This window comes from Syngnathoides biaculeatus, chromosome 13, assembly GCF_019802595.1.
Source record: "Syngnathoides biaculeatus isolate LvHL_M chromosome 13, ASM1980259v1, whole genome shotgun sequence".
In the NCBI taxonomy this organism is placed as follows: domain Eukaryota; kingdom Metazoa; phylum Chordata; class Actinopteri; order Syngnathiformes; family Syngnathidae; genus Syngnathoides; species Syngnathoides biaculeatus.
In genome coordinates, this window is record NC_084652.1 from 7,419,025 (window position 1) to 7,442,890 (window position 23,866).

Here is a 23,866-nt window from a genome sequence, read left to right on the forward strand (position 1 = left end):
TAAACTGTTGACCTCGAAGAAAATAAAATAAAATCCTCAAAACAAATTCTCGCTTTCATTATTGTGGCATTTGACAAGATTAAATAATTTGGGGGAGGCTAACTGAGATGAAACAGATGTTTAGTTTGAAGTGACTTCAGTGAGACAAAAGTGTTTTTGCAGTGTATATACGCACACATACACATCCATGTGTGTGTATGTATATAGATATATCTATATACATACATACACACACACACACACACACACACACACACACACACACACACACACACGCTAGCTGTAGTATTTTTTTTTTCCGTAACTTTTCCTTTTCTGTCGAGAGGGAGGCATTCACAGGTTTAAAAAGTTGGAGAGCGACACTTTGAAGAGTTCCTTTAAAAAAAAAAACCAGAGGACCTTCAACCCCTGAGGAAAATGAATCTATTTCATTTTAACAGTCTCAAAATCCTCCAGAGGTTTTGGAGCTTAAAGTTCACTTGATGGGAGGGGGGGGGGGGGGATTGGAGGGGATTGAGAGGGAGGGCGGGGGTGTTCAAAAAAAAAAAATAGAAAAAGAAATTATGAGGTAATTAACGAAAAAAAATACATGAGGTAATGACGACATTTAGTGTTGCCTGTCGCATAGCTTAATACTATGTCCAAACTACAGCAGATGGATGTGTTAGTAAGATCTGACATCCCAGGAAAAAAAAAATTACCAGTATTTGGGATAAAATAGCAGCTGCATGTTATTAAATATTCACCAAGATCCACTGAGTTTGGGTTTGAAGAAAAAAAAAAAAAAAAGATAAAAAATAAAAAAAATGTCTGGAGCACTGCCCATGTTCAGGTACTGGACTCTTTGGGAGGTAGGTCCTCGTTGGTGAGAGACGTGACGATGGAGACCGGGCCGTCTGAGGTAGTGCCGCCGGTGGTCCTGGCAATCTGGCTGATGCGCTCCTCCACGCAGCCAGCCGAAAGCCGGGCCTCGGCATCGTGGTCCCAGCAGTCTTCGATGGTCTCGCTCAGCTGACTCAGACCCTGCCGGGTGACAATTTTTTCCTTGCTCAAAGATAAATACTACTCGACTCCAGCAACGTTGCGACTTATTTTTTCACTATTCCTTCTTGTTGTCCCAGTCTACTTAAAAGAGGTGGACCCGGGAACAGTCCAATTGCTCATGTGTGACTCCCCCCGCCTCCACTTTTTTTTCTTGCAGTGCTTAAAGGTCAAGTGTCATCCTTATAAACATTCTAAAATAGATATTGAAATGAAAAATACATACAACATTATTCACTTCAATGTCTATACGAAAAAAGAAATATGAGCGGAGAGCGCGTCATCCAAGTGGTTGTCACATTGGCTGCATCTTCTGTCCGTGATGTCACACTGGGACATTTGGCATTGAAAACACGCTGTGGCCCCTACTATGGGAGACGAACGCGCCCATTCTGACACGGAAGCTCTTTTTGAAGAGGAGAACATCTCACGAATCGACGGAAGTGTCCGGGCCAATATTACCCTATTGTTTCAAGCCATATTTAAATGATATGCGGATCACGGCCAAACCACCTCCCTGCCCGATCCACCTCCACGCCGCGGAGTCCGGTGGCGATTCACAAGGCTTGCGGAGGCCGTCCTTCAGAAACCTTCCGATGCACACGTCGACACATTGACATTGACCTGACTTACGGATTATGCCCCCCCGCCCCGAACTATTGTTTTTTAAGTAGCCGTATACACACTTCCTGTCATTTGGAACCCACAAAGCTCTCGTCCTTTGCACCTGTGCAATCCATTTTTCACGACGAACGGGATCTTTTGGGAAAGTATGAAGAGCGAATCCATCCTCTCGAGCAATATCCAGCAATGCGGCGAGCCGGCATTTTGGCTAACACGAAAGAACAACGAGCCACCTTCCCGCAGGTAAAACTAATAGAAAGAAACGAGTCCACTTGAGGGCGGTCCTGCCTTGTACGTCACTTCCTGCTTCTTCTCGAAAACAAATCCCTCGAGAATATTTTCATGCCAGGAGTTACAAAAAGCTGGATACGTCAAAATCATGTTTTGTGGTAAAAACAAAAACGGATGGGTCCATTCCGGCTGCCTTTTTTTCCCCATACTAACATACTAAAAATCATCCATTTCATGACACTTGACCTTTAAGCCCGATACACATGCCTGGCACCACCTTTTTAAATTAAAATAAAATCTTTATTTTGATACCATGAAGATGTTTTAGCTTAATTTTTTGTTTTTTTTTTTTCTCTACGAGCTCAAGGCTCATAAATGTCCCAGCAGAAAATTTGGACTTGGACATGATACGGTTGCCAATGCACAAACAAGATTTGCTACTGTAAGGTAGGTACACATCTCCGGCTGGACTTTTTTTTTTCGTCTAAGAAATTTTTTTCATAGTCTTACTATTTTTTTTCTCTAGTGGTGCGCCATTCAGGTTGGCGTCCTTCGTCTCACATCCTTTTTTTCGTCCCCACAATGAAATTACTCACCGGATGTTTGAGCCAACAGTCCTTGATGACTGGACGCATTTTCTTGTGCACGACCACATCTTGCAGATCCTCCAAGGTTGGATGCTGCCCTATTTCGTCCTCAAACGGCAGCAAGTACTCGCCCACGGTACCTGAGAAGGACATCGTGACAAAATGTTTAGCTCACACTTCCTATTCAACGAGGATCAACTCGAGCCTCCTTGAAGGTGGGCTTACCGTCCGTTTCGCTGCAGCGAGACACCAGCTCCCAGAGCACCAGGCCCATGGCGTACATGTCAATCCTCAAAAAGGAGTCTCGCTGGAAGTTGATGGCTCCCTCCAGCACCTCAGGAGCCATGTAGCGTCGCGTACCCACCTGGGCGTACCACAAGCAGTTGGGCGTTAGCCTCAGATTCAATGTGGATGTTTTGCCACGAATGGCTTAGCGACAGTAACCAGTGGAAACTGTGGAAGGCGGATGTAGAAGCTTGGCCATGAGTTAGTTATACAAGATGCCTCAGTTCTCTACCACAATCCGTTCCAGAAAACGGTTCGAGGACTGATTTGTTTGAAAACCAAATCGATGTTTCCCATTACAATGAATGGAAAAAGAAATGCGTTCCAAGCCTAAAAAATTGGGCATATTAAAGCATTTTTTTAGCTTTTCCTGATAATAAACTGCATAGTAGAAATACATGTATAGTTTAAATACTTTATATCATAAAATCATTTAAGAAATATATTTATGTTTTGCTTAAAATGTATGCTTTAGTAGTAGAGTACGCTAGGCTGGGAGTGCATTGCCGTGTCTGTAGCATTCGGCCCCCAGCCTTGTTAACTATTTTATTAATAAACGTGCAGAATAACTTGAAACAAGCACCTTGCCTTCTTTGAAGCCATGATTGAGGGTTAATGCGGAAGTTCTCGATAAGAAGAAAAACCACAGTCACTACCAGCACACGTCTGTGTACAGAGGCTGCGTCATACAGAATAACAAAAGTGTGCTAGTTGCACCGTGCGCATTGTCATTTCCGTTTTTTTCCCGGGGGGGTGGGCGTTCGAATTGATAACAAAACGCATCGTGGGTGGTCAGCTGCTTACGCCACGTGCATTATGTTATTTCCGTTTTTTTTCGGCGGCGTTGGAATTTACAATAAAGCGCGTCATGGGTCAGCTGGTATGGCCGTGCCCAATATGTTATTTCTGGGTTTTGTGGGGGCATTCGAGTACCAATTTTCGTTCAAAAACAGAAGCAAAAAAAAAAAAACCCGTGAAATTTTCGTTTGTAAGTCGTTCGAAAACAGGCACGTTCCACAACCGAGGCTTTACTATAGTACGATTTTTCCTCAGTCTCTGCCAATGGCTGTCAAAAGGCAGACTGCAAGCGGCAAGCTCGCCTATGTGCGCCTCCAAAACTCTTCGAGATCACCCGAGATCGAGCGTTCTCAGAATAGTAGCGTGGCTGCAAGCCACTGCAATGTGCCGTTGACCCGTCGACTTGGCAGCACACGGACTGGGCGTCTCCTGCATGGAAGGCGCGCCCAGACTAAAAAAAATATGTCCTTAACTTTTAGTTCTGTCAACACGTCTACACAGAGACTTGTCTTCATGCCAATGATACACGGACAGCCTGTTGCTCACTCATTGAGTTGACTGCTGCAAGAGTAATCCCTAACTTTCGCTGACCCTTTGCCTTGTGTAAAAGTCTAGATTGCACAAAAACAGTGTTCCAAATTGACTGGTAAAAGAGAAGTAGACACTGAAAATCTATATTTCCAAGAACAAACTGACATATTTGCAATCATTCTTCCTGCAGCCACCAGCAAAACACATACTTAATAGGCCAGGACACTCCAGCTGTGATGAAAATCTTCAATTTGAAACATAAAGTACATCAATTTCGTAAAGAAACTGATTTAAAACTGAGGTTTAAAAACCACAACAATAAATGGACTGAAAGGATTGTTGTGGTATCGATGACAGGACACAAGGCAACAGAGCCTCACTTGAAGTGGCATGGAATTCCGATAAGCGAGCGCGGCGTCCATTCTCAGATGCAGAAATTAAAGAATGCATGACTGAAATGATGGACACGATGTTTAAAGGCAAAAAAAAAAGAAAGAAATTACTACTAAAATTAAACAAATCCTCCATTTTATGCTCCACAGCAACGAGACGCAATGTATGATCATCGCGAGAACAGTAAATAGACCTTGATGCACACACGCCTGCGTTAGCGGCAATTTGCACTTTCACAAATTATATTTAACTACCCCTGGCTTATGTGTTCAGTAAATTTCCTAAAAAGTTTACATTTATTGAAAATCTCCGGTTGTGTAAACTATTAACATTTCCAGTAGCCTCCATTGCTATCCCTCCAAAATATCTAGTGTGGTATATTTCTATATGCTTTGTTTCATTTCTTGACAATGAATTTTTCAAATTGTTTTTGTATATGTCGAAAAAAAATCTCTGTAAATTTCTAGACATTTTCCAAACTTAAAAATGTGCAGAATTTTTTTTTTCTTTTTATAACATATGCAACGAAAACACTGGGATGCAGATAAAGACTTTTTTTCATTTGCATTTTTTTTTTGCCATAAGCATCCGTAATCATTTCAAATGAGGATGGCAGATCATTTTTATTTATTTATTTTTTTTTACCTGTCCGTGAGTGTCCCCTGGAGGTTTCCCGGGCTCGAAGCATACAGCGAGCCCGAAGTCTCCGATGACTGCAGTCAGGTCATTCCGGAGCATTACATTCTTACTCTTGAAATCCCTGACGAGGAAGAACGAGTCATTAATCATTTCATTTCAACGCGTTAACTCAACCGTCACTTTTTGAGCGTACCTGTGTGCGATGGTGGGTTTGGGTTCTTCTCCCTTGTTGCTGGGAATGTCCTCGTGGAGGTAGGCTAGGCCGCGGGACATAGTCTCCGCTATGAGGCACAGCTCGCTCCAGGTCACAGTGTTGCCCTTGAGGTGGTCAGACAGCGAACCCTGAACAAAACAACAAGAGCGTTGAAGACATAACGAGACCGTTTTCATATAAGAAATATACTTCTAACCGCAAAATTACATATGCTACAAAAAAAAGACATACACTTTTCTTCCGCCAAGTTTGAACGCCTCATTTAGATGAGAAAAGGTTTGTTTGGGCGGCACGGTGGAGAAGGTGTAAAGCGTTGGCCTCTCAGTTCTGAGGACACTGGTTCAATCCCGGCCCCGCCACTGTGGCGTTTGCGTGTTCTCCCCGTGCCTGCGTGGGTTTTCTCCGGGCACTCCGGTTTCCTCCCACATCCCAAAAACGTGCAACATTAATTGGACACTCTAAATTGCCCCTAGGTGTGATTGTGAGTGCGAGTGTTTGTCTGCTTCCATGTGCCCTGTGATTGGCAGGCAACCAGTTCAGGGTGTACCCCGCCTCCTGCCTGTTGACGGCTGGGATAGGCTCCAACACTCCCGTGACCCTTGTGAGGATAAGTGGCTAAGAAAATGGATGGATAGCTGGATGGTGTATTTGTTGCTATCTTGTGACAGCTTCAAGTTATTACATAGTTTTTAGCGGGCATCAACTGGCATTTTCTAGTTCCATTTATTTTACTCATTTAGTTTCTGTAACCTGGTAAAATTGTTTATTTTCAGGGTTCCTGAGCATGACCACCCAAAATCAACTAATATTTGCTCTGAAACCATTTAAATGTTAGACATGAAAATTGGTGGACACGTCTATCATAAGACTCCGGGAAAAGCCTCAAGGGAAGATTTTCAGAATTGAACTGGATATCAGCCATTTTTGGACCAAGTCCTCTGCTTTTACTTACTAGCAAGCCTGAGTTACGTCAAATTAATAGAAACATTTGGCCATCTCAAAAGTCGGAAGGAAAAGACCAACAACTATTTTGGGCCTTATTACTGATAGAGACCCTAATTTTTGATTTGCCATTTTGGGTTGCATCAACAGAGTTAAATGATTTTTTCAATGATTACACTGCATTAGCTTTATTTATACAAGTACCGTGCCATCAATTAAACAAAGATTAGTTAGGGCTCAACAAAAGGCATGAAAAAGTGTGTAATATATCCTGGCCGCTGTCTAATAAAACTGCAGTTTTAATAAAAGCTGCGATGCCCTTTTGCAAAGGTACACAAAAGGCGCAGGCCAATATTGGAAAACACATAGCAGGTCGGTAAGGACGGCACACGGGCGCCTATAGATGACATTAAATAAAAGTGAATCCTTACTCTCTCGTGGAACTCAGTGATGAGCCACAGTTCCGTCTCAAGGTTGCTGCCGTGCTTCTCGGCGGCAATGTAGCGCAGGATGTTCTCGTGCCGCATACCCGGTGTCAGGAAGATGTCTCGCTCATTTTGCCACGACTGTTTATCCTGTGCGACCACAAACAGATGTCGACTTCTAGACCCCGATCGGGTGAAAATTGAACGTACAGCGCAAAAGCAATGGCCCACCTGTACGGGGAAGATCTTGACTGCGACGTATTCGCTCATGAGTTGGGCTTTCCAGACGCAACCGAAGCGGCCCCTGGCTTTGATTTCCAGCAGCTGCAGCGGTTTCAGGCCCACCATGGGCGATGGAGGGACAGGTCCAGGGTCCTGAACCACAAAAAAAAAAAAAAAAAGGAATTAAAAAATAATGATTGGTAAAATCGTATTTAACGTCTCCGACTAAAGTATTAGACACCGCTTTAAGTCGAGCACTCGGCCATTTGCTGGTACAGTATGTTGTAGAAATTCTTCAGAAATATAGAGGTGCCTCGGTTCTCAAACACAATCCGTTCCACAAGGCCAGTTGAAACCCGGAACGTTGGAAAACCGAAGTGCATTTTCCCATTACAATGAATGGAAAATGAAATAATGCGTTCCAACCCAAAAAAATTGTTTTTTTAAAAGCGTTTTTTTTTTTTTTAAGCTTTTCCTGATAATAAACTGCATAATAGAAATACATGTATAGTTTAAATACTTTCTATAATTAAATCATTTAAGAAATACATTTATATTTTTGCTTAAAATGTATGCTTTAGCAGTAGAGTATGCTTGGCTGGGAGTGCATTGCCGTATCTGTAGCGACTCGGCGCCCAGCCTTATAAACCTTTTTTTTATTAACAAAAGTGCAGAATAACTTTAAACAAGCAATAATGAGGGGGAAAAAAACAGACAAATATTTTTTTTTTATTTGCACAGAAAGTACATGTACTAAAAAAATTAACTTGCAACTACAGGTAGGGTTAATGGAATAAAAGAAAAAAGCAATGCAAAACAACTGTTTCAAATGTCTTTGGTGAGGGTGACTCACCCCTTTTTAACAAAGAAATAATCTAATGTTGACTGTTTCTGCCGTCTTTTGAGCACTTTGCTGAAGTGCGTCATAACAACGTCATTGAAATTTTGCAGTAATCTGCAACAATCTGCTTTGTTTGGGGCATAGAGTTCTCCAAAATTATGGATGTCATTCCATTTAGCGCAGATAGCTTTTATATTGGCACTTGGGACATCCTTCCTGCCTTCAGCCTCATCAGAGGACATCTCTTCCCTTCCTCGGCAACACTATCCCCAGCTAACTCCTGCTTGTTCACGAAAATAAGAAGCAACTTTTCAACTTCCTCCAAGATTTGTGGCCTCTGCTTGGTTAACACGGTTGCTCCTTTAGCAACATGACTTACTCTGACGGCATCCTTGTGTTTCTGAATGGTGCTCATCGCCGATTTTGCCATGCCATACTTCTTCGATAGCTCAGAAAAACGCACACCAGATTGCCACTTTCCTTTTTTCAGCACCAACCAGTTCTACTTGCCTTCTTTGGAGCCATGATTGGGGGCTAATATTGCTCAATTGGAAGAAAAGAAGTCACTACTGGACACATCTGCTTGCACAGGGGCGTGCGGGCCAACTGTTGCGTCGTGAGCGTTACGTCGTTTCCGGGTTTTTTCCCGGGTGCGTTCGAAAGCACAATAACAAATCATCATGGGTCAGCTGGTCGGGGCGTTCGAATACCAATTTTCATTCGAAAACCAAAGCAAAAAAAAAAAAAAAAACCTCAAAATTTTCGTTTGAAAACCGATTTGTACGAAAACAGACACGTTCGAAAACCGAGGTACCACTGTATCTCCAAAACTACTGTCTTAACTCTCTCTCACATTTTTGTCTTGGTATTGGGTATCGTAGCTCGAGTCTCTTTTCCTGTGTTACGGATTTTTAAGAGGATGCAAAACGATCCCAAAACATCAGATTTAAAAGTAGAAGTCGCACTGCTGCATTACTGTGTTGCCGTAGATCATAAGTGGAGGTACTCAACCCTCTCAATTGCTGGAGCCTATGAAGTGGAACTGAATGACAATGCTACCTTCATTACCTGTGTGGATCTCTCTCGCCACACATCGTATGCTACTGCAAAAATAATGGAATTTGTCGACCGGCTCACCTCACTCAGGTCCACGTGGCCGTAGGGGGGCTTGCGGTGACGGTACATCCACAGGGCCAGAATGATTGCTAAGGAGAGCACGGATAGCGGCAGCAGGGAGTAGACCAGCACGTTGAGCATGGACAGCACGCGGGGCGGAGGGCGAATTTTGACTGTGTGGAAAAGAAACACAAAATCCATGATTAAGAACACTGCAAATGGTAGAAACCATCAGCATTAGGCATGAAACGCTTTACAAGCAAAAGCGTTGCTCTCCTTTCAAAAATCAGCTAGTTAAATATGTTTTTAATGTGCCCCCTATGTTATGCCTTTTTTATCTAATATTTCTGAATCATAATAGCTTGGATATTCTTTTTTTACACAGTAGTATATTTTTCATGTAAAATTTTCGTGTGTTTCCTTCATTTGAATTTTGTAAAAAAAAATACTTTTTTCCAATATTTTTGTCCTTTATCCTGTGATATGTTTAACTGTGTATTTTTATCTGTCGAACACTTTGTAATATTCCAATATTTTCATCATATCTATTCTACCATTTCCTAATATTGGTTTAATATCCATGTAATCTTTTGCCTAATATTTGTTCATTTTGTTTGTAAAGATTTCATCTACTATGTTTCTACTTCTTCTATTTTTCTATCAAATACTGTATCTAGTATTCAGAAAACTGGATACTGTATTTTGCAGCAAAGCAAACGATTTATATCGTGCATTTCATCCACAAGGTAACTCGATGTTCTTTATATGATTAAAAGTAACTAAAAACAAATAAACAACTGCAAAATAAACATGTGCAACAAAGAGAAATACAAGAATGACAACAATTATTAATTAAGCACAACAATGCAAGAAAGATAATTGAAAAAGTAGAAATGCTCGAATAAGCATGAGGAAACCATTAAGCTTTAACCTGGACATCTCTGCAGGTAACTTAATTCCATTTGTGTGGAGCATAATCGCCAAATGCTGCCTCACCATGTTGACTTTGGACTCTGCGCCCCACTATTGGGCTCAAGTCTGTCGATTTCAGAGCCCGACTGGGTTTTTACTTCAGGAGTATTCTTTTCATGCCCTGTACTGTATTTCAGGAGCTAAACCACAAACAGGTGATTTATAGACCAGTAACAGAACTTGAAAATGTATTCTAAAACCGACTGAGAGCCAGTGTAGCGACTTTATAACTACAGAAATCGGTTGTAACCTCTTTTTTTCCTGTTCAGTACTCAATAATAACAATAGCAGTTCCCCTAATTAAGATATCTTTCTTATTATACACATATCTTGAAGTTTTTGTCACGTTTCTGTTTTTCCACTTAATATTATTCTTGTTTAATAATTTTGTCAATGTTTTTTTTGTAATACTCATACCACTCGTACTAACCAATACCTGAGGGACATTTTTTTTTATCAGTTTGGTGATAACACTGATAACTAGGACCATATTCCTTTCCAAGCTTATGACACGAAACTTTCATCGCATGACATCTACGTGGGACGTTAACATTCATATTCAGCAACACACGGTGTGTGCGTGTGTCTGTATGTATGTATGTTCGCGCATATATATATATATATATATATATATATATATAATATATATATATATATATATATAAACATACGCATACGGGGTTCGCCCCTCACCTCTGTTGCCAACGCTGATCAAGTCGGGTAGGTGGGTGAAGCGCTCGTTGCAGTAGTTGCCCTCGCAGCAGCAGAAGAAGACCTGAGGGTTCTCGTCCATGGAGACGCAATCTTGCCTGAAGCCATCGGAACACACACGAGCGCGCACACACACCCGCGTTAGTGGCTCAGTAGTCTATTGCGGCTATTTTTAATGGCGGGAGTGTACACCGGACAGAGACAAGGAATGTTGTATTTATCGTTGAACAACTGTTTATGAATAATGTTGATTTGAAACTTCATTTTGAGTCCATCGGTTTGACAAGAAGGAGCCCAAAGCGCAAAGCCTCATGCTCGATAGTCTACGGCGTGGGTGTCAAACTCAAAATCTGTGAGAAAGTCACAGGACAAACTCAATATTTTGTGAAAAATTTGAAATTGTGCAAGTTTTTTTATGCGGATTATTTTTAGATACCCAGTCGCTTTCAGAGAACTTAAAAGAAATCAGATGGCGAGTTCTGGGTACCTTACTCACATAAAAATTGGATTAGCGTTGACCACCATTCATCCATTTTTTTCGCCACTTATCCTCATGAGGGTCGCGTGGAGTGGTGGTGGTGTCTATCCCAGCTGTCAACGGGCACAATCACACCTAGTAGCAATCTAGAGTGTCCAATCAATGTTGCATGTTTTTGGAATGCAGGAGGAAACCGGAGTGCCCGGAGGACACCCACGCAGGCACGGGAAGACCAGGCGGGTCCGGGATTGAACCCGTGACCTCAGAACTGTGAGGCCAACGCTTTAACAGCTGAGTCACCCTGCCGCCAATACAACAATCAAGCGGGGGAATATATTTTAGATAGAAACTTTAAAAACATGCTTACAAAGGTCTTGGGAGACCGAGATACCAATAATATAATGGATAATTGAAGCAATAATCAAAAATCAAACAAGTCTATAAAATCAATAGATAAAATGGTCACTATATGAAGTTCAAAGCATTTCTGCTATGTTTGCAGGGTTCAGTCATTCATCCATGCCCCCCAAAAAAATCTTGGAACTCTTCATTAATGTTGGAAGCTTAACAGGCAGCACAGCTTCAGGATTATTAACCTAAAGCATGTCAACGCTCCCATTCGGCATCATTGTGTTGTACAGAAAAATGGCCCAGTCAAACGGTTTCTTCTTCTGGACGAACAGCACAGTTCCCCGTGCCTCAAAAATGGGACGAATGTAAAATATTGCTTTAAAATGTCCAACAAAAAAAAGCCAGGAAAACCAATCACAAACTTAATTCCACGACAAAATTAATTTGTCAATATCACGACTCAACACCTCCTTGATTTATAGAATAGCCCAGTTAGAGTAATTATTCTTCTGCAGGAACAGAATTCAGTTATTTACTCATCCGTGGAAACGAGAAAAAACTCAGAAGCTATAAGGAACCATCCACAACTAGTGTAAACTGAAGCCTATCAATATCGACATCGGCCGGGTTCTTTCTTCCGTTACTGTCAAAACTTCGAAAACAGGATAGCCCGGATGAGGAAAATCTTCCGAGTGTTACTTTGCAACCCACGTCCAGTAACTCTCGACGTATGGAAACATCCACCCGCGTCTAATTGAGACCTGACCCCAATGTTTTCAAAACCAGATTATTAAAATCAGCTTTCATGTCGCCTCAGCATATTCTCCAGCTCTTGCAGTGCATTACAAAACACTGAATAATTTACAAATGGGATATTCTCTCGACAGTGCGTCCTGACATGCCTACGTCTATCATGGGAATTTACTTTGGACAATTAAACCTTGTCAAAAATGCAAATAAATTTAATTAAATACACCCAGTCACCCCTCCAGGAAGCAGTCACCTTATCGTGGTGGAGAGGTCTGTGCATCCTAATTATCCTAGAAGCTAAGTTGTCTGGGGGTTCACAAGCCTTGTATGGCGACCCATGACCAACGGGTCCGAGGTGAGGGGCCAGATAAAGCATAGCTATAAAGCTCGTGCACGTGACGTCACCATTTTCACGGCGACATAATGCCGGTCAAACAGAGTTGCTCGACATTGTGGGAGACATCGAACCGGAGAATATTTACAATACCTGAGACCTGTTGTGCTGTTGGATGTCACGACAGACGAGACAGACATTCAAAGAGATTATTCTATGGAATAGCAGCTGAAAAGACCAGAAAATATCGATGGATTTCAGCAATTAATGACGGATGGTGCCCAACCAAAATACACATACGCCTGTGTGGCGATAGCTTTATTTCAGGTAGGAATTATTCTTCTCAATTTCAAATTACTAAGAAGAATTTATAATGCCAAGTTGGCTCATTTGATAAAAATGTGTATTTAAAAAAAAAATTGTCTGTCACAGAGGTTTATAGAGGTTAAAGTGTGGCCGCAATCGTGTCCGTGTAAGTTCCGTGGCGACGACGCCGTCCCCCCCCCAAAATTATAGTTAATGAATGAGAGTTTGTGCAAAACCAGAGGTCATTTATTTAAATATTGGTATATTAGTCCACTTTCTTATCGGCGAAAACATCAACTTCAGCATCAAATGTGGGTCCTCTATGCCGAGTTAATCTAATTTTTCCACCTATCTTTGTTTATTTTCACCTTCTAAATGTCTAACGGTATCTGACAAGACTCTGGGCGTCATGCTATAAGACATTTTTGTGTCATCTCCAACCGGCTTAGCATTGAACAATGCTTTGCTAGACTGGCAATATGGCGAGGTAAACAAAAGTCCTGTGATTTTATGGCATAGGAGCACCAGCTCTATAAGACTCCGAGAAGAAAAATACAAATAGATCGAGGTTTCCCATGCCCGGACACGGGATACCGCTGTCCCCCTCTGGAGCCAGGCCTGGAAGTGTGGCTCAAAGAAGAGCGCCTAGTGTCCAGGTCTGCACCCATGGGGCCTGGCCGGGCTCAGTCCATAATGGTAACTTGGCTCCCCCTTCCCATGTGGGAGGGCCCACAGGGGTCAGGTATAGTGCGAGCGGGTAGGTGGCCGAAGCCAGGGACCTTGACGATTTGATTCCCGGCTACAGAAGCTCTTAAGTCTTAAAAAAAAATGTCATTGTGACAGGGCTATGCAGTGCCAACGACTTTTGTGTGGAACGCACTTGCCTTGACACCAAAACATACATATATTAATCCAACAAGCCGCAATGACTGTGAAAACATGCCCACGCTGTACCCTTGTGAGACTTGGGGAAGTTCTGTATGAAAAGCACATATGAATAAATATGGGCTCTCCCATCATACCGTTGATGTGCCTATTAGGTAGGGATGTAGTGGGAAAGGACCGACAGATGTTATGGTACAGCCAAGTCACATCAGCCCGTAAATTTCTTATATTCATTTTCACACAGCCAACATCCTTCATGAGAAGTCAAAATATGTTTCAACTCCCCCATTCCAGTGACTAGGAATGAAGCCACCTTTGATGAACAGTGTGATCGGACTTTATGATTGGCTGCCAGTTCCCTAATTTGGCGGGAAGATCAGCAACCTGTCGGGCACGTTGTCCTTCTAAATAATGACGCGAAGTGAGCCTCTGGTGTTGAATTTTACATCCCGGTCCTGCCGTTCTGTTATTCCCTTTTACACGGGCTCCAGGTCCCACCTCGGCTACATCTTTAATACTACCGCGGAAGCTGGGAAATGTGCAGGTCGACCTAAATTCCTTGTAAGTACCTTTCGTAAAGAACAGCGCCAAAGGGGGCGAATGTGGCTTGATGAGCACTATGAGAGGGGTTTCCGGGTGGCGTGCCGAAGATACTTAACCTGCAAGGGGCTGCAAAACAAAAAGGCTTCGCGTGGCCTATTAGAAGAAATGATTTTGAAGTTTTAAAATTTAAAACTGTAGCCCTTGACTTCCGTTATTCCCTTTTCTAGGTTCTATGTAGGTCCACTTCAACTCATTCTGTGTTGGGACCAGTTACACAGGACGGTGACCCAGGAAAAACTCCAACTTTCCAAAATTTTTTGGAAGAACCCCAACCTGACCTCAGAATTAAATGGCGTAACGTCATCTCCGGGGAAAAGTGAGCGTCGGGAGCTCTTTCTGCTATTGCCTGTCACACAGCCGCTCTCCAATGGCTCACCTGTCATAGCAGTTGAAGTCGTCCAGCCAGCAGCCTTTCTTCACCAGCTTGATGGTCCCTGAGGAGTTGAGCCAGGAGGCGTAGCAGTGCAGCCGCTTGTCCTTGTCCTTATCCTTGTCGTCGCAGCGCTCAAAGCCGCTCTGGTTGGTCTTCTCGGCCCGCCAGTTGTCGTTGTAGAACACGCACTCGCGCGTCTCCGCCTCGCCCACGCTGTACCCTTGTGAGACAACCAGACAGTCATAATTTGGACAAAGCATAAGGAAAGATGGATGGGCAGGCTTTGAGAATGTCTTAAGAGTTATCGCTTTGGACCGCCGCCAAGTTTTGGAGTTCCTCGGGGGCCTCGGGAAATTGCTGCCGAATAATCCGCTGCGCTTAAAAGATCTCTCTAGACTTTTAATTAGCCACGAAACAAAACATAACAGTACGCCAGACGCTTCTATAGATAAAACACGAAACAAGGGATTACACTCTGGAGTACACATTTTACCGTACATGCCGTGTGTACTGTACATCTACCTCTGGGCTCGAACTGTCAGTTATCAAGTAAAGACGTCACGGCACAGCAGAGGGATCCCCAGATGCCGTTTACGCGTGTCCAAGCGGCAGGATACGGTGTAGCGATTATTCTTCACTGTTCTTAACTTTAAGTGATGTGTTCTTCTTTGTACACAAATAGTTGGGTCTTTGGAGAGGCAGCGCACCCATCAAGTGAGGCATTTAAATAACGAAATAAATCAGTAGTCATCAAGTAAAAACGACAGTTGTAGACGTCTGCTCACAAACCACGTTGTGAACAATTTTGTAAAAATGTTTTCGACCTACAAACGGCAAACTTTGCTGTGACACGCTCACAAACCTGGTGCAGAAATGACAGAATTCCTTAGTAAGAGGTTGTTTGTACTGCAAATTTGTAAGGAAAAACATTTTTCGTGCTTGAATGACACTATGCATGAATGACAACAACTTATATACAAACAGCATTGCTGAAACATTCACAAATTTGTTGTAAAAATGACAAAATCATTTAAAATGAGACCAAGTTTACACAATGAGCAAAGAGTTTTTCTTGGCAATTTCTCATATACATGATAGTATTTGTGAAGCTCATTCAGAAACCTGTCACAAAAACAAGTGAAAACGCTTTAATGAGGCTACGTGCACATGATGACAACCACGCAAAAATGGTTATTCGTATACACATGACAGGGTTGGCAAAACCCAGTCATGTTTTCTCTGGCGTTTCCATTTCAAAATGACTTTGGCAAAAATAAACGCTTCCAAAAACTACAACTGAAAATGTTTAGTAGATCATTTTTACACTCGAGACTGTGCGAGTTCTGCGATGCGCATAAGATGGAAACAATCAGTCGTAACCCAGGAACAATGAATCACTGAAACCGATTATCACGGAATACAGATACAATAATATAGAACCGGGACATAGCGGAGGAAATGGCGGTTCTTGCTTTGCTGTCCTGCTGTAGTGCAGATTTTTAATACAGTCAATCTATTTTTATACCGTTTGAACAACATTTTTGCGTTGTCCCATCGATCTTGCTCTCTCCCTCAGTCTATGCGTTTAGGCCTATCATGATAGAAAGTTTTTGGAACAAAATATTTTCCTCAAAACTATCATGGCAAAAAATAGCATTGTTGACGTTTTTTTTATATGTAAAAATGACAACAAAAATATATCTATAAAAAAAGAAAAAGATTAGATTATCAGGTTTAAAGCACAATAATGCAAGTACATCTCTTTAAGGCAGTTCAGGTTTTAGCTCTAATTCCCATTAAATATTTGGAATTCAAAATAATAAAACAGACTCGGGGTCACAAAAAGGGCACCTGAACAAATAGGCACAGCGATATTAACAGTCAGGAATACCTCATCAGGGAATATTTTGCCAGGTTCCAGTTGGTTAAGAAAACGTGTGAAGTAGCAACATTAATAACAAGTAGATCAAAGGAACCTGTTTGGATTCAAGTTTTGTACTACTTTTAAAAAATCTCCAGCATTTCTTTAAATGCACCCTTGTCAACCTCCTCATTGGGTATATCTCTTAGAATGGTAACACTATACTGTACATAAAGGTGAGCGTATGCGCGCCATATCCATGTTTGTATTTGCATTTTTTGGCAAAGTCTTCCATGACTGCAACCTGACGAGATACAGGAAAAGACTGTGTTTTTTTTTAGGGCCCAGTTTATGGGGGGATGTTTGTGTTTAAAATTGATTTTGTCCCATTGATGTTTTAAGTTGTGTTCTTTGTTGCGACTTCATACAAATTCAATATACCAGCTCGTTGGTGTTAGTGGGATAGCCACGTTCATCTGACTTGAAACCAAAATAGTCCCACATCGCAGCGATGTCATTAGGCTTTGGAACTAATTCCATTTATGCTGCTCACTTTTCTGTAATTACAGCTAGAGGCTCGTCGTCAGAAAACTTGCCGTGGCCAACAAGACACTAACCGCTCTTCACCACCGCTGATTGGTTGAAAGACCTTGATGATCAGAATCACAATCAGCTTTATGGGCCAAGTGTGTAACATTGTCTTAGATTAGCTAATTTTTCATGCATGAGGGACTACCATTTTGAACATTTATGCGTCTGTCTTTGTATAAAAAAATAATTACAAATGCTTGCATTTTTACATTCATCAATCAATCTATCCATTTTCTATACCGCTTATCCTGTTCAGGGTGACAGGGAGTTGGAACCCATCCCAGCTGTCTTTGGGTGAAAAGTGGACTCCAGTCGCAGACACGGACATGTTTACTCTTACATTCACACTGTCAATGAGTGGAAACTGAACCAAAACTGCTTACACCAAAGTCAAGCAAATGTACAAAAACACCCTTCGTCACTGCTGTACATTTAATAATAACAGCAGCAAAATGACCTGGCTTAATAATGCTCCATACCTTTGTTCACACACACAATGGGGTAAATAAAAGGTCACAAAAAGGACTAGTTTTGTTATGATGGCGGGGTTTAAGGGAATAGCAGAAATCTGGACCTCGATAGGAAGTTTTAATTACACGACAATCATGTCTCAGGCCTGTGGCGTTAAAATTGACACTGTCCGACACCAAATACTTTCTGTGTCACACCACATGATACTGTTTTTAGAATTTACTTAAAAGTGGCTCTTGGCTGTCATTGTCAAAATCTCACAAATGTTTGCTTTGGGGATGCATAATCAAAAATAATACTTAACTAGTTTAAATATCTCAATTAAATTGTTCCTCTATTATTCCCACACAAATGGGGCACGTAAAATCACAGCAAGTCGGTCTAATTTTGTTAAGGTTGGGAAAAAAAAAATAGTGCCTGTATCTTTAAATCCCTTCCCAAAGGAGAGTGCCCCGCCCCCACTACACACACACACACACACACACACACATTTTGATGTCCGGCAGCTAACAATGGACTTCAATATTTAGAAATATTACGCTTCAAAAGATGGAAGTTAAAATCATAAAAATAATTAATGAGGGTGCATTGTGATTATTTTCGGTCACGTGAGGCTGGAAGACTCTTACTACAATATACCCCCCCCTCCTCCTGTCACTTCGAGGTTTTAACCCCCAACAACATGGATTCCAGAGGAAGGGGCTTACTATAACAATCTATAAACCATATAAAATTAAAAAATGGATGCGTGAAACAGACAGTCGCATATATTTTAAGCGGGGGTCGTAGCTGTGCAGATATTTTATTGTCATTGTAATCGGGAGGAGGGGGGGGGGGGCGAGAGAAGGGGACCGGGGTGGGGGGAGGCCGTATGTTCCAAAATAATAAAGAAGGTCAGAGAGCAAGGCCACGTTGTGGAGTCACTTTATTGAAAGCTGTGTGGGGGGTGGGAAAAACTCCGCTCCCTTGTGCAATTCCACTTAGTTGTTATTCTATTGTCCGCTCCAGAATACTGAGGTTTTAAAAAGTGTCTTTTGAACAGTGTTTTTCTTTTTTTTTTTGGAGGGGGGGGGTGGTTGCTGTTGGGTAAGCGTGTTATGTAGCATATAAGATTTCAGAATGTTGCTGCTGCAGCTGCTGCTTTCTATTCCTGCCCTGAGCTCACAAAAGGCATTGAACGCAACAGTTTTAGCACGCAACACCTTTTGTGACAAACCACACTTTCGAGCATTTTTTTGTCTTTAAAAAAATCAACATTATCAACCTAAACATTTGACATATACAAAAAAAGGTAACATACATCGACTGTGGAATATGATTAAAACATACATACTGGTGTAAAAAAAAAAAATAATAATAATTGGAATAAATGCTCGAAGAGGCGACAGCGTCTATGCTAGCCCCTCGCGGCCGCTTACCTGCGCATAAAGTTCCCAGCAGAAGTGAACAAGTCAGCCACGAGAAAGACATGTTCCGTCCTTAAAAAGCACCACCACGGAGCTCCGCCGTTTGGAATCCGTCCCGCACATCCACGCCTCTGCCCCGGCGTAGTCAAAAGCGACCGCAGGCCCCCCTCCAAGCTCGAGCCTTCCCTGGCTCGTAAGCGCCGCCGCTGCCACACCAACCACCACCACCACCACCACCTCCGAGAAGAAAAGACCGAGGGGGGGGGGGGGCAGATTAGTCGAGCCGCCGGCTGGCTCGGTTCGTCCCGCGTGGCTTTGGGGAAGAAAACAAAAAAGAACCGGGAGGGAGAAACGAGCGTTTTTCGGTCCTTGTGGCGGAAAGCGGTGCTGTTGGCAACGATGCGTCGCGAGGTCGCCCGGGGTTTACGTGCATGTTAGTGGGATGTGTGTCCAAAATGGCTTCGAAATGGGGAGCGGGGGCTGCGAGCCTAGAAAACCCGGATGTGTAAACACAAAGGGGGGAATTGAGGCAGCCGCAGCCCGAGTGACCTCAGCGCCACTCCGGTGTATTCGCCCTTGTTTCACACCTACAAAAGAGACTTTTATTTTTTATTTCAAGGAGGACGGTGTGTGTCCCCCACTCCCCTCACCCCGACGACAACTAATTCGTGGGGATTTGTTTGTGGAAGCCCCCCCGCGGGGATTAACGTTGCTCTTAAACGCGTAATTTTCGCACGTTGTCCTCCGATTATTGGTCTGAAATTGCGTAATTTCCTGCGTTTCTTTTCTTTCTTGCAGTCGACACGTAACCATTATTTAACTTATATATATATATATATATATATATATATATATATATATATATATATATATATATATATATATATATATATATTAAAAACATCTCACAAAAGTCCACAGCAAAACAGTTCTTTGTTTTGCAAAACAATGCATCACTATCAGTATTTCTCCAGTTGCAGGAATCCATTCAGCCACAACTCATGAATTGTCAAATAAATTGATTATTTTGATAATAGTTTCATCATTTAGCAACATTTTTTCAAACTTACAATTGTCCAAATGCGCAGATCAATCCATGAAACCACACTGATGTTTTCTGTGTTTCATCATATGACATTTGCAAATATTTGCTTTTTAATTTGGACAACAATGATAAACATTTTTGCCCATTTCATGTTACTGACCAAACCAGTAAATGACTCTTCATCAATTTACGATCCATCCATCCATTTTCTTAGCCGCTTATCCTCACAAGGGTCACAGGGACTGCTGGAGCCTATCCCAGCTGTCAACGGGGAATAGGCGGAGTAGACCCTGAACTGGTTGTTAGCCGATCGCAGGGCACATAGAGACATACACCCGCACTCACAATCACACCTAGGGGCAATTTAGAGGGTCAAATTAATGTTGCATGTTTTTGGGATGTGGGAGGAAACTGGAGTGCCCGGAGAAAACCTACGCAGGCACGGGGAGAACGTGCAAACTCTACACTGGCGGGTCCGGGATTGAACCCGGGACCTCAGAACTGTGAGTCTAATGCCCGCTCAATTTATTAGTATGGCCTAATTTTCAATCAAGGGGATTGAAAATATTAAATCAAAAAAAATAAACAATCAATTATTGACAGTACAGTGGAGACTGGTTCGCACATCCGCCTCCCAGTTTTGATGTCGGTTCAAATTTGCCTGCAGCCTTCTTGGTTGCGTGGGTTTTCTCCAGGTACTTCCTTCCGCATTCCAAAAACACGCATGACAGGTTGATTGATGGCATAATTGTCCATAAGTTGCTTTTTGACATATCAATTACCAAGATGTACGAATATCGCCCAGATTTTATTGCACCTGTAAAGAATCTAAATCACTATCTGAATGGAAAAAAAGTTACCACAATATAGTGGTTCAAATACTGCATGTAAGATACTTTACAACACAGCTTTCAAACTCAAGGCCCGGGGGCCAGAGCCGGCCCGCCTCGTGATTTTATATGGCCCACAGACACAAATCATGTGTGTCGACTTCCATGATTCTTGTTGAAATCTGTAGCAAAATTTCAAATTGTCACATCATAACGCAATATTGCAAGTATTTTTGTGTTACCAAATATGAACAATAGTTGATAGTTTGATTTCTGATTCCAAAACAAGTTTTTTTTTGCATAATAATGAGGCAATTAAAGACTTTTATGGTGTTGACGGCCCTCTGAGGGGAAACCGAAACCACACACCTGCGACAAAAATGACTTTGACACCTGTGCTTTACAATGAAATAATAATTCATGCTCATTTGCAGTTTTATAACTAATCTAATTATAATCAGCCAATTGTTTTTCCTATGTTTTGTTTTATTTACAAAAAATAAATTAACCATTTAAAAAATACTTTAAATTAAAAATAATGCAAAATGAATAAATACATTATTTACCAACTGTGGATAAAAATGGCTAAATTAACCCAACAAATATTATCGAACTCTAAAGAATGCTCAGTGGGCTGGATTAAAGACCCTACAACAGATTTTTTTCAGTTAATCAATAAATTGGTGATTAATGAATTCCATCCATCCATTCATCTATTCATTTTCTTAGCCGCTTATGCTCACAAGAGTCGCAGGGAGTGCTGGAGCCTATCCCAGCTGTCAACGGGCAGGAGGCGGGGTACACCCTGAACTGGTCGCCAGCCAATCACAGGGCACATGGAGACAGAAAACAGTCATACTTACAATCACACCGAGGGGCAATTTAGAGTGTCCAATTAACGTTGCATGTTTTTGGGATGTGGGAGGAAACCGGAGTGCCCGGAGAAAACCCACGCAGTCACGGGCAGAACATGCAAACTCCACACAGGCGGGTCGGGGATTGAACCCAGGACCTCAGAACTGTGACGCAAGCGGTTTACCAACTTCTCCATCGTGCTGGATTATTGAATATTTACACTTATTTATTTTTTTTTTTTACTCAGACTGTGTTCAACTTTGGAGCTTCTATTGTGTAATATTATATCAGTGATGGTGGATGAGCTTTTGGAAAAAGACTCAATTTGTAGCCAAATGATCAACGGCATCAGCAAAACATTATTAGCAATGCCATTGAGCAATCTTTGGTCCTGCACACGCACCCAAAAAGAGGCAATTTATGCAGCAAATGTGCCAGGAATCAGGTTACCTGCAGGTAATCGCCCTTAAACTCCCGCATGTAACTCAAGACAAAAAGCCCTTCCTCATCGAGCCGGCCCGTAACTCAATGAGACGACAAAAGCGCATCAATGGTTCAAAGTGTGATCGGGGTTGGGAAATTAGAGCCTCTGGGGGCCTTCGCCCAAGAGGGAGCGTTACAGAAAAAAAAAAAAAAAAAAAAAAACAACACGCGACTATGAGTCCAGGAAGTTGACCTTCGTTATAACGTGCTATCGCTCATGTAGCAGGAAATCAATTACTTCAATCAATAGCACAGTTCAGCCAGGAATTGAGGTGATTATGGAGAATCTAAGGAAAGCCAATAAAATGAAACATATCAAAGACAAACTATGAGGAAAAAACTGAATTGATTCATCTTATTTTTTCTTGTCGTTTGGTGATTTATCAAGAAAGTGATGTAAAATTGAGCTACCTTGGCACTTTTTATGCTATATTACCATTCAAACTGCTCTAGGATGCTACAATTTTACCACTTTTCATTAGAAATAGTATCGTACATGACTAAATGGCACAAGGTGTCAAAATAGTACCAGCAAAGTGTGATGTGAATTTCTCATCTGCCTTTTTTTAATTCTCAGTTCGCTATCTTGCGGTTTACGAGCAAAACAACTGCTGGCATGTTAGCGTTTTAGTGTTGTGTGTCCATTGAAACGTTCTCTAAAATCTTGAGCTATCATTAAAATTGACCACTAATCAACAGTAAATTTCCCTTCATCCATTAGATTTTAATTTCTTAAATGATAATGGGTTATTATGGCCATGGCATGTTTATTGTTTTGTTTTTCCTTGGTGGTGGGCTAGCGTAACAGCTACGCAAGCTGCTTAAGCACAGCTCGTTGAGTATGAGGTACATTGTGCAAGTGTATCATTGACATGAACTAAAATGCGCTGTGAAAGTGATTGAACGTACTCTTTCATATTATTTCTGTAAAGACAACATAATACATTTTTTGCCACATTGCGCTTGCAGGTTTACTGAATATTTTGCAGCGTGTGCATCACTAACACCAGGTGGTAGCAGAGTTCCCTGGAGGAGGTAAAACTCTCCTGCCTGTAGTAGAGTGTGGTACATTTCCACAGTATTTTGTTTTGAGGAAGCCACCGCACATCGATCATGGAACACCAGCGACTTTATGCGATATTCTTTCATTACCGTCTGTTTAGCGTGGAAAAAAATGGCTGTTTCTGCGGCTATTCAGCCAGAGCAAATGATGCATTAGTGTACAGACAATTTCACTCTTTGTTCATAAAAAAATATATATTTTTTAAAAAGTCAACAAAGGATGTGCCTTTGCTCATTCATATATGCTAATGACGGGCATAACAATTAGATATTCTTCTAAATGGCAGAAGGTAGGATTAGCTGAATGAATGATAACTGTGTTCAACTACCATAAATTACTGCCCATATTTCACACTTAGTAAGGTTTTGCATAAATGTAAACCATATCTTTATTTCAGTATGTATATTTTAGCGAGATTTTTTGGGGGAGGTGTGCTGTGAGAGTTTTCTGACGTAAAATATGCGAGTTGGCTCAACACCAGTTGGGGTACACTGCGGTTGAGAGTTAAATGATAGATAATATGACATATTATTGATTGCCTTGCGATTGGCTGGCAACCAGTTCAGGGTGTACCCAGCCTCCTGCCCGATGATAGCTGGGGTAGTTCTC

The 23,866-nt window shown here is 41.8% G+C and overlaps 1 protein-coding gene across 2 annotated transcripts; it reads right to left on the reverse strand.

The window, feature by feature from the left end:
- Window positions 1-502: 502 nt before the first annotated feature.
- Window positions 503-19,709, reverse strand: acvr2ba (activin A receptor type 2Ba). 2 transcript variants are annotated; one of them, XM_061839074.1, is made up of 11 exons: window positions 18,994-19,709; window positions 14,656-14,872; window positions 10,555-10,670; window positions 8,911-9,062; window positions 6,942-7,085; window positions 6,717-6,860; window positions 5,323-5,471; window positions 5,136-5,250; window positions 2,709-2,847; window positions 2,493-2,623; window positions 503-1,023 (listed from the first exon to the last, which is right to left on the reverse strand). In XM_061839074.1, exons 1-11 carry the CDS (start codon window positions 19,043-19,045, stop codon window positions 829-831), a joined length of 1,554 nt encoding a protein of 517 aa, XP_061695058.1. In that variant the 5' UTR covers window positions 19,046-19,709; the 3' UTR covers window positions 503-828. The 2 variants fall into 2 exon arrangements, with proteins under 2 accessions (XP_061695058.1, XP_061695056.1); XM_061839072.1 differs by having other exon boundaries at window positions 6,717-7,085.
- Between the last annotated feature and the right edge of the window lie 4,157 nt (window positions 19,710-23,866).

Bases quoted from the DNA above. Each gene is read 5' to 3' on its own strand.
- acvr2ba (XM_061839072.1), bottom strand. From the start codon at position 19,045: ATGTCTTTCTCGTGGCTGACTTGTTCACTTCTGCTGGGAACTTTATGC. The intron at 2,848-5,135 runs GTAAAAAAAAAT...TGGTACGCCCAG, and splicing joins CAGGGGACACTCACGGACAG to GTGGGTACGCGACGCTACAT. The intron at 2,624-2,708 runs GTAAGCCCACCT...TGTCCTTCTCAG, and splicing joins TCGCTGCAGCGAAACGGACG to GTACCGTGGGCGAGTACTTG.